The sequence below is a fragment of the Sitodiplosis mosellana genome, unplaced genomic scaffold (assembly GCF_009176505.1).
Source record: "Sitodiplosis mosellana isolate CC-2019 unplaced genomic scaffold, AAFC_SMos_1.0 Smas_scaffold_1, whole genome shotgun sequence".
Classification (NCBI taxonomy): Eukaryota; Metazoa; Arthropoda; class Insecta; order Diptera; family Cecidomyiidae; genus Sitodiplosis; species Sitodiplosis mosellana.
The window spans coordinates 332,303-343,904 of record NW_022595244.1 but is presented as its reverse complement, the minus strand read 5'-3'; the positions used below and the strand labels follow the sequence as shown (position 1 = coordinate 343,904).

General features: G+C 34.6%; 1 protein-coding gene across 2 annotated transcripts in view; it reads right to left on the bottom strand.

Moving 5' to 3' along the window:
- Positions 1-5,795: 5,795 nt before the first annotated feature.
- Positions 5,796-11,602, bottom strand: part of LOC129565305 (pro-epidermal growth factor-like) — an 80,028-nt gene continuing 74,221 nt past the window's right edge. For both annotated transcript variants that reach the window (XM_055440041.1, XM_055440051.1), the window contains exons 4-6: positions 6,750-6,921; positions 6,594-6,655; positions 5,796-6,497 (exon numbers count right to left, since the gene is read on the bottom strand). In XM_055440041.1, coding sequence (XP_055296016.1) covers positions 6,223-6,497; positions 6,594-6,655; positions 6,750-6,921 — 509 coding nt within the window. In that variant the 3' untranslated portion in view covers positions 5,796-6,222. The remainder of the gene's footprint in view (positions 6,498-6,593; positions 6,656-6,749; positions 6,922-11,602) is intronic.

Below are 11,602 nucleotides of genomic sequence, written 5' to 3'. Positions count from 1 at the left end.
TATAAAATTAGTGCTGGATTAGTGCTGGCAAACGCACTTTTCAGATCTAAAAAATGTTCACTGGGGACCGAGCACTAATGGTCGACATTTTTGAAAAATTCGATTCTCCGTACATTTCCTTCGCAAGTACCTGAAATAGATTTTTTTGTATGAATGCTGGCTCTATGATTCCTGTTCGGAAAAGTGAATCACTATTTTATAATTGAGTCATAAAGTGAGTCACAATATGAGTCATAATCGGAGTCATCAAATATAGTCATTTTCAAAAATTATATGCCAGTTTTTCAAAAACGCAAAAATCACATTAACGCTGTTAGTGTCCGACACACATATGAATATGCATATGGAAAATATGTTATGGCTGTGCTAAGTGATTGAAAAGAAACATCACAATGGCTCACTGAATCACACACAATAACCGTGCAATAATAATAGTAATAGGTTCACCCTGTCACAAAAGTAATAGGAAAAGTAATAGGTAAATGTAATAGCCTATTACTGTAATAGCCTGTAATAGTAATAGTAATAGTAATGCCTATTACTTTCCTATTATTTTTTCAAAAAAAAAAAATTCCGATTTTTTTGAAGAAAAAGTTTCATGTAAAAAATTTAGATTTTTTTGGCAGACTCATTTTTTCTCATAAAAAATGCGTCTGGCGTAAAAAAAAATTTTTTTATATGAAACTTTGGAAAAAAATTTCTTTGAAAAAATAATAGGCATTACTATTACTGTTACAGGCTATTACAGTAATAGGCTATTACATTTATCCTATTACTTTTGTGACAGGGTGAACCTATTACTATTACTATTACATGTAATAGTAATAGTAATAGTAATAGGTTAACCCTTTACAAAAGTAATAGGAAAAGTAATAGGATAAATGTAATAGCCTATTACTGTAATAGCCTGTAATAGTAATAGGAAATAGTAATATATTACTTATTACTTTACTTCTATAACAACGTGTCAAGGGAAAGTATAGGAATTAGTCCCGAAAACTTTTTTCGCAAAAGTAGCTTAGATCATCATAAAAACTCATGAAACGCGTAGAAAACTTTTTGAGATACTTTTCCGTTCGTGTGCCGTCGTTGTCGTTGTCGTTGTCGTCGTTGTCGTAGCTGTTTGTAAACACGATAACTCAAAAAATAATTAAGATAATCAAAATCTGGAAACGCCAAAAGTTTTGTATTCAAAATCTTAGTTTAAGTTCGAAGATGAGCCATTTTCGATTTGATCCTGGGGTACTTGCCCTAAGAAAAACCTCAAAAAATTGACACTTTTGTATGGGAGGTACCTGTAAATCGACTCCGATTGGCTTCAAACTTTCTGGGATTTCATTTTTTGGGATAAAAATAAGATTCCGAAAGTTTGAAACCAATCGGAATCGATTTACGGGTACCTCCCATACAAAATTTTTGAAATTCTGACTAAAATTACCGATTTTTGGACAATTTTGTATGGGAGGCATCCGTTAATCGATTCTTATTGGCTTCAAACTTTCTGAGGTTTCATTTTTTGGAGAACAAATAAGATTTTGAAAGTTTCATGTTGATCGCATGTGCAGAAGTTAGGTTTTCGGCCCTCAATTTTTTCCAAGAAAATGTCGACAAAAATTGAGGACAAAAAACCAAACTTCTGCAAATGCGATCAACATGAAACTTTCAGAATCTTATTTTTTCTCCAAAAAATGAAACCTCAGAAAGTTTGAAGCCAATAGGAATCGGTTTACGGGTACCTCTCATACAAAATTGTCGAAGTTTTAGTTAAAGTGACCGATTTTTCACTTTATTTTCATTATTATATTTTCACTGCCTTTATTTCAAGAAAATTCACAAAAAATAACCAAAAGTACCTACAGACAACGCAGGCCAACGGTACGGAAAAGTTCGGGATTACCAATGTAATTCTTTTTATTTTTTAATAAAGTAGACAAAAAAAATAAAAATGTCACGAATGTGCAAAATTGATTTTTGTGAGAGCGTAGCACGTGATAAACATCAATTTTATAGGTAAAAAAATGTTTTTTCATTACGGAACTTGTTGATGCATTGTAGTTAAAGCGACGCTAAACTTACGAATTATACCACCGAAGGCTTTTTCTAAACGTGTAAAGGTGCTGAATCATAGATGATCAAACTTGGACACAAGGACATTTTTGCTTCTCAAAGACAAGTTTCTCCAAACACCAACGTGTTGACTTCAAACATCCAATCAAAACGGCTCCGGCAACCGACGTGTACATAGATTGGTTTTATACATCAAAATGTTGGACAAATCATTGTTATTGGTGGATTTTATGTCCACGTATCAACCCAGAATTTTCATGATCAACAATTCAACACGAAATCGTACTCATTCTTATGGCCGAATATTTTCTTTTATCTCCGATAATACTTGCGAGGATCTTAACGCAATAAAGAGAGATGACGATCATTTGATTAGAAATTTTGCTCTCCGTTATATCATTCGTATTGTATAGCCCTGAGTATAACCACAATCTGATTGAAGTTGTGCAATCGTAAGCACTTTCGATCAATAGAAATATGTAGGCCTTGATGATGATGTTTCGTACGAGCATTTCATTCGCCAGGGTCTTTTTCAAAGCCAAATGAATTTTTCAATAGACGGTAAACATACTTGGCTGGAGAAAATTGACAAGGTAAAATTGACATGGTCAAATCATAAATCGAATTCACATTTCAAAGCATTAAGAACCATTTCCACATGGAATTCTGAATAATATAAGCCACGTACACTTTGCTTTTCATTAAATTCGAGAAGAATATCGGCCAACTGCTATATAACTTACAGCATATAACCGTTATGAATAAAGTCGAAAATATCATTATTTAGAACCAGGTTTTGTTGAACATTTCATTAAATCAAAAATGCAGAGCCAATACAGCCCATAAAACTTCCATTCAGCGCATGGAAGTCTTCAGCTAAAGCCACATAACATTGATATATTCTTCAAGATGGAGACGGCTATTTTTCCTTGAGTGCAAAGAATTCGACTTGCTGAATAGCTTTTTTAACAACGATACGGCGTCTCCATTTGCTGCACTTCAAGTAACATGTTGCATCTGTTCCCATTCCCATCACATACCATTTTCCACATACATGATCATCCAATCATGTCAGCACTGAATCTAAATAATTGATTAGCTAAAAAAAACTTATCCATTAATCCAGAAATAAAAATGAGTAGTAAAAGACAGTTTTTGCTTAGTTTTTTTTTCGTCTCTTAAAAAATGTGGTTTTTATTATCATTATTCTTTCTCATTTTCCTTTAATTTATTAATAAATAAATAACAGCATTAATTTTTATTATAGTTCAATAGCTATTCTAAATAGTTTACGTTTTTTGCTTCCTTAATGTTTACTATGTATTTTCATTGTCATTATCTTATCTCCATAGATTTTCTTTTTTCAGGCTTGAACCAAGCAGATCAGGCAACGAAGAACATCCTTTTATGTTCGGTAGGGAAAATCAAATACTTTCAACAGTATCCATAGCATGCACATATTTTTTAAAATGGAAAGTTCCTCTTTTCGTATTTCAATCCATTAGTTGGTTTAAGAATGAGGTTGAATATACATTCGATCAGACGATTCAATTCATTGCATTTCTTTCTCTAAGTTTTTATTTATATTGTTGAAATAAGAGTTTTCCATTATTGTGATGTTTTTTTTTCATTTTCAGCAGATATAGTAGTGTTTGGTTTTCTTGTCAAGTCCGGTCACCATTCACGCAGTCAATAAGCAATAAATTTCTACATGAATTTTACAACCTAATAAAATACCATTGATTTGTTCAGTAGTTGTCGGAGTTGTGGTTAAAACACAAAATAAAAGGGACGTCATTGCTGTGATTGATGTAGTTGGATAAAATTCCCTCATTCCAATTGATTGAATTCGAAGGGGAAAAAAATCATATTTCTTGAAATAATCGCAGAAAAAAATGATAAAGAATCCCGGCAAACTTGCTTCAATGACATTTTAAAATGATCTGTTTTGTCATTTGGAAGAACACTCGAAACCATGTAGAACTGATGCCTCAGGATTGTTCAGATTCTGCCAACGTTTTTTTTTGTAGGGCATTCGTCAAACACATGTAAATTTTGTAGATTTAAATGGGTACTTGGATTGTGATTAAATTGAAAATTAAAATCGGACACATTCAATTTATCTCCCTTGGAAAATAGGAGATAAACATGCATCAGAGATCTTCATTATCTATGGAATCTTAATTCGATTGTTTATTGCTCTCAGTTTGAATTGACACCCTGGCTATTATTTATTTCAATGTGCATATTGTATTGTGTACAAGTATTCACCTGTATTAATTTGATTACGTTCTGCAATGGCAATCTTATCATGTCTATTTTTTCTCTTTAAATTTGTTTGCTACGACGAGTGGCTCGGTTGGTCTGCTTCAGTACGTTTTTTCTTCTTCATTTTTGTGGCTTTTGTGTGTATTTTATTTTGTTTTTGTTTTTTTCAAGTCGGCTTTACTTTTCTGTGATACGTATGTAAATTATTTGTTATCTTTGGCTAAATATGCAAATACATGTCTCAATCGAGCGTTTTATTTTGAGATAATGGGTGAGGGCACTCTTTTCTTAATTGATTTATTGCGTCTATTTTGTAATATTCTCTTTTTTTTATTTGTGGCGAAAATATTTATAAAAAAACACTTTTTTATTCGGTTACAGTCAACATCTCAAGACTTCAACGTTGAAATGTTGACATTTTTTCTCGGGTTTTGTTTCAAATGAAAACGCAGAACATGATTTCGGAAAGAAACAGAAATAAAAAACGGAAATGTAAATTATTGAAATGTGTATTAACAATCCAGATTACATCATTTGAATTATGAAATATTTAGAGCCAGCTCTCTATTACGTTAGTTTTATTGGTTTTTTTTTTTAAATTTTGTACGAGAAAAAAGCAATCGAAACAATTTTTAAGAAATAACTAAAGAAAAAAAAGTAAAGGAATAGAAAAATGACAATTAAATAATAAATGTGATGTTTTGAGTGAAGTGATTAATATTTAATCAGGTGATGTCGTTGTAAATTCAAGTCGAAGTTTTTTTTTATTTAATCCATTCATTGAATGCGATTTTTTAAGAAGGAAAAAAATGAAGAAGAATTTTCAAAAATGAAAAATTTTAATTTGGCCAATTCATGGCAATGAAGATTCTTTTCTTCATTAAATTGAGATGCAATTCAATTGCACTGAATGAGAAGAAGAAAAATTTTAAATATCGCATCTTGCAATTGTATTTTGTTCGCGATTAGACAATCACCATTATGCTTTCAAATAGCAAAAGAATTATTCACCGGTAGATTCGAAAGAAAAGACTTCGATTGATGTTTCTCGTTCAATCATCGCTGGTGGATTTTTGTTTTTATCTATTGACATTATGCGTCTCCTCTGAATATTTACATATGATCCATTTTACTTTTTTGCATATTGACAACAAAAGGAAAAAAACACTACGAACAAATCACTGAACAAAATTATTCCATGTCAGATTCATTTTTGTTTCTTCATTTCGGTACAATTATTTGGCTTTTGCGCAATGTAAAACTTTATACACTCTTGTTCTTTCTCTCTTATCTATAACACGCGCTCAACACTCATTCTATATGTTCATTCTAAATTCTACGTGATGCTTCTATTTATATATATATATATCGTATTATATATCATTTTTTGTATAGTATTTATAATAATAATAATCAATATTATGTACAGAAAAGGCAAATAGCGTTTGTTGGCTTTAAGATTTCTTTTTTAGTTAAATTAGTTTTTGGGATTATAAACATAAGTTAGTCTTTTACTTGCGATTGAAGTAATCAACGAAAAAAAAAATTATGGTTTGATTGGTATCGTTTCGGCGTGTGTTTGTGTTGATACCAATCATAGAAAATTCCTTTTTATCGAAAGAAACGTGCGCACAATTGAAACTTTGCGCGCTGGCTTAATTATTAATTTATCCAGCAAAAAAAAAGATTCATAATTATAATGTGTTGGTTGTTGGGACTCAGTGCTTGCGAAGTTGTTCAGTGTGTTGATATGATGATATTGCTGTGGATTTCTCTGTAGCACAACGCAAAATGGACACTGTTTACAACACCGATGGAATGCCACACGAAATTTGGACGAAATTATTGTTCCCATCGTTTTTGGGGACGCATTCGAACCTCAGGCACTTATCGATTATTATTGTTGTACGCTTGTGACATTGGTATGAACCGTTGATGATGCGGTCCGAATGGCCTCAGTTCTGGCAACGCTGTTCGTACCGTATGCAAACCGTCAACCGTATCGAAACCGTTCTCTTCGTGCACACCGTTGCAGCGATCTCGCTTTTGCTGTTGATTCCACCGCACATAAAAGACTAGACATAATACTAACACCAGGAATAGTGCCAAAAACGCACCACTCGCTATGCTCGCCGTTTGCAGCATGGCCAGACGACGTGTCGCTGTATGAAATAATAGTCATGAACAATTATTAGTCAATTGTGCAAAAGAAATTTTGTCATTTTTTCATTGTTAGCAATTAGCAGTGGAATACTTACGCAAATAGGAGCCGTCTAGATCTTTGTATTCACAACGGGAACCCATGTAACCGTCAGTGCATCTGAAAATTTAAGCGATACATTTAGTGTGTGCCATAAGGTTTCCAAAAAAAAAGAGTGAGGAGAAAACAATCCAATGGGTATATTTGGACTTACTCGCAATTGTATAGCAGCGAATCGCCAATTTTTACGGTAAAGCATCTCGCTTCGTTGAGACAGTAGTATGCCGCGTACGCGGGTGGGCATTTATATGTTGGAAAGGTGATGTTTGGTCGAGGCGCTGGTGTTGGTGGCCTTGGTCTTGGCGTTGATCTACTCGAACAGGCTTCTGTAAATGGAGAAAAATTAAGACGTTGTTTTCTTGACAAAATCTATAAAAACGGAGCTCTTTTTTTATCTATTCCAAAAAATACGATCGTTTTGATTCGAGGCATGAAATTTCGAATATTCAACGAATAACCAGAAACCATACAAAATGTTTGATGTTCAATAAACACAAGTACTAAATCGAATTGAAAGAGATTGGACTTGTCACAAACAGGCGGCAATATTATTTACATTGTGCACTTTATGGCGTGCATTCCCCTCGTTTATCGCATAGTGAGACGTGAAACGTTCGGTCAATTCATGTGTGCTCTCGTGAGCAGCAGTCAATACAAATAACAATCTAATTTATTGTGGGGATTTTTTTCCTATCGAGTTAAGTGTCACATATTTTTCAGACTAGTCAGACCACTGGAAGCATATTACACAGAATACACAATTACACATTGTTTCGATGAATTTGATGCCATCAAACGGATTAGAAGTTATTGTCAATAACAAACATATTGCAACCCTCGCGAATGGCAACTAGCCAAGGGTGTCATTCCCTTGATGCAGCCAACTAAAACGTCTCTGGTATTTGATCATTTCACCACGAAAACAAAATAGCAACGAAACAAACGACAAAAAAAATCACACAAACACACACATACAAGTGAACAAAAAGAAGACAAGTACATGTTTTTCGACTGCACGAACCGAGTTAAATTTACAATTCATGAGGTCAGGCATAGTTGTTGACTTTTTTTGCATATTGGCCTTCATTTCGAATGTAAAAAAAACTATTATGCAATTCAACAAATATATTCTTCATTCTTTTTTGCAAAAACCCGTTTGTTCCCTTCATATGGATTCGGCTGTGCGAACGAGCGAGATAGTGAGTACTCGTTCTTTATTCTGCCCTGTGTGTGTGTGCGCGCTAGGAATGCGTTTCCAAAGTGCACCATTGTGACGTCACTGCAGATTCAATCTATTCTAATTGAAATGAATTTATATTCGCTGAAGATACTTGGCCGCTGTTTCCATTGCGGTTAATCACCTTCAATAATCACTTTAATCTATACTTTAATTGTTATTGCTTTTACAACACGATATTCAATGTTACGCGATGATTTCGTGCATTTCTTCATGTTTTTACTGTTGTTGCTGTTTTGTCTGTCGCACAAAAATGAGCCCATCATTTGTGTGTGTGTGTGTGTGTGTGTGTGTGTGTTTGCGAGCAGAATGTGAAAACACACTGAAAACGATAAAATAATTTGTTTTTCATTAATGCTAATATGCGATTTCATTTTGCGTGCAGTTTCTGTTCTAATTCTTCTTCATCATCGTCGTTTTTTTCTCGTTCATTTGCATATTTTTTAAGTGTTGCCTAATTTTCCAATACATAACCATCTCTCTTGTTCTGACACGGCGAAAAATGCAGCAAATTATGAAAGGAAAATTGCAATAAAATGCAAATAATCTTCTTTTACTTTGACCAACACTCGACATAAATTAACTAGGAACAATTTAAAATATTAACACTTGTTCGCATTTTTTTGTGTGTGTGTGAAGCGGAATTGCAGTGTGTGCCGTTTAGAATGTAACGATACCACTTTCTTTGATGTAATTTAATGTCCGTTACCTTTTGTCGCAGTAAATTGGTACGATAGTGTGTACAAAGGCCACAATGTACTAAAGCAACAAAAAGAATTGGCCAATGGTTTTTTAATTCGCTTCAAATTTTCTAAGAAAATGAAAAAAAAAATTGTGGCAAATTGAATGGAATGGTCAGCGAAAGAGAAAATCGTGATATGTCGGAATATGTTTATTGATATAGCCCATAAGCGATATTATTAATATAATTATGATAATTTTCGTATTCATCGAGTGGTATATGCGTTTGTGATCAAAGCAACGGTAGCAATGGCCTATGCACGCAGAATGCCACAGCACTTGATGGATAGAGAGAAAGAGAGAGAGGGAGAGAGAAAGGGGTCAATCACCACGAAAACGATAGTTAAATATACCTTGGTATATACTGCATAATCGTTTTGTGCCTCAAGATAGAAAAAAGAATTCTTGAGCCGAATCATCAACATCGAAAATAGGTTTGCGCGTTTATTTAGAGAAAATGGAAAGGCAGCCAAATTTGAATAAATGAATACGAAATCAATGCGAATTCGGCGTGTGTGTATGTGTGATGCGATGATGGCTCAGTTGATGAGGTCGAAAACGAGTTGATTTATAATTGCATCATTTTTACCATTATACACATCTACTGCACAGACACAAATAAAATGCAAATCGAACAGCCGAAAAAAGGTGAAAAACTATGGATCGCGCGTTAGCGTGTAGGACATGGTTCTGGAGTTCCATTTTAAGTCCATGGTCATAGCTCGGCCGATCTACTTGAAAAGGTGGAAAAATTAAAATTTCAAGCATAATTGAACGCCAAAAACCTCATTCCGAATAAATCATTGTGTGTGTGTGTGCTCATAACGGACGATTTTCACTCTGCCAATATGCAAACATCGAATCAAGGACACAATTTTTGCCCGGCTATGCCATTTTATTTGCGCAGAAAAATTTCCTTTCCCGCCACTACAGTAATGTCAAGAGTAAATTTAATGCATGTAATAACAATTTTGAGTACAAGCACACACACACACACACTCCCCATGCATACATGCTCGAGGAAAGGAAATTGCTTGGAAATTGCAATAGGTTTGGTGTGATGTTGCCCTCCGAGTAAATTGCTTGTATAAATAATGCCGGAGAGAAGGAGCATTGTTTGCTTAACGGCAATCACATAAATAATTGAGCAAAGTATGCTTGAGCATAATATTATTTTCGGATATTGTCGCCATGAGTTCGATGTGAAGCGAAGATTTGAGGCATGGCCCAATGCACGTGTCAAGCGTTAGTGGAGAAATATCCAGAGAGAGAGAGAACACCTACTATCAACAATGTTATACATACGCACGGTGTACTGTGAATGCATTACGATGTTACAATATATAAATAAAACATCAATCCGCAACCACTTGAAAAATGGTAATACGATGCGGGTGGTTGATGATCAGGCACAACACAAACTCATACACGCAAACATGTATCAGCACAAAACTCATCGAATCATAGAAGCGGGCCATAAAAAATACACACACTGCACAAAGGCGCGCGATATGTATAACAGCATGACTTCACACATATTCGCTTTTGATGCCTGGTATTTTTGTTTCGTCTGTGTGCGCTCTTTTCTTTCTCCCGTTTTCTTTTAAAATTTTGATGTGTTGATGAAACAATTAAAATAAAACAGCACGGCCACCACCGAAGACGATTGCAATCGACATGCTTTATAAAACTGCCATCACAGTTTTAACAACTCAACCGGCAATTGCAGTCATTGCAACTGGTTATTTTTACTCCAAAAGTACAAGCATTCTGGTCTATAAACTGGGAATGACATTCGTGTTATTTTTCTTTTTTTCGATTATGATCCAAAGACTTTTCCGTGCCATGAATTCCATTAAAACGGTGAAAGAGAAAAAACGAACGCCAATTTCATTTCACGCCTTCTTTCGCAATTTCAATAACAAAGTAGAACGTTCGTGACGAAGGATTTTAGCTGAAAAGGCCATTCTGAAAATCGTTGATTTGCAAATAATTTTGTTTGGAACATTTTTTTTCTGGGTTTACAATGGTAAATGTCCACCCTTCATTCGTTGGATTCGAATAAAATCTGATTATGACCATTATCCGATGCTTCCATTCGCAAAATCATCAATTGTGTGCGCAGCGCCCTTTTTGAACCACAACTATTTAACCGTATCTTTATAATTTCATTTGGACGAACACACGCTTTGAGTGGCTTGAACGCGTAATCGATATTGATTGTGATTAGCACATGAATACAGTCGGAAGCGGGAATAATGTGACATCATGAAGAAAAGGCACATGTGGTGCATACATGAGCCGATCAACGTGTGCAATAGCACGTACCATAAACAGCCTGTGTACCATGAACATATGCACACATACACAAAAAAGAATATATTGCAATTTTCTCAGCTTGTTTGGCAAACAACAGCCTTGTTCTCGCTTCTCTTCGATGTCGATTTCAACAATGCATCCACTTCAATTTGATTGAGTACTCCGATTGAGCATGTTAATTTTGACGATGCACCACAGCCCCTGCACCACACTAACAAAACAAAGTAAAACACGAATTTGCGATGAACGCATTCAGTGAAGTTCATTTCAATTCTTTACGTCGTTAGACGCACTCATGAACGCAACAAATTGAACGTATCAACAATGTTCCGTAATGAAAGAAACATTTTTTACTTATGAAATTGATGTTTATCACGTGCTACGCTCTCACAAAAATCAATTTTGCACATTCGTGACATTGTTATTTTTTTTGTCTACTTTATTAACAAATATAAAAAAGATTCAATAATACATTGAACGGTCTGTGTCACAACTTTTGAAACTTGTCTCGTAGCGCTGGAAGTGAGCTGTCAGACGCTTAGATGCAGGACCTTCGCGATGCACTTTATCGCAGTCCATAAATTACGATCAAAATATGAATGGGCGAATCGCCGGGAAAGTGGTTACGGCTTCGATTTGGTTTATTAGATTTTTGACGGAAATATGTTCGACAACACAATCGTTTTGGTCCATTAGAATGAACAGTACAT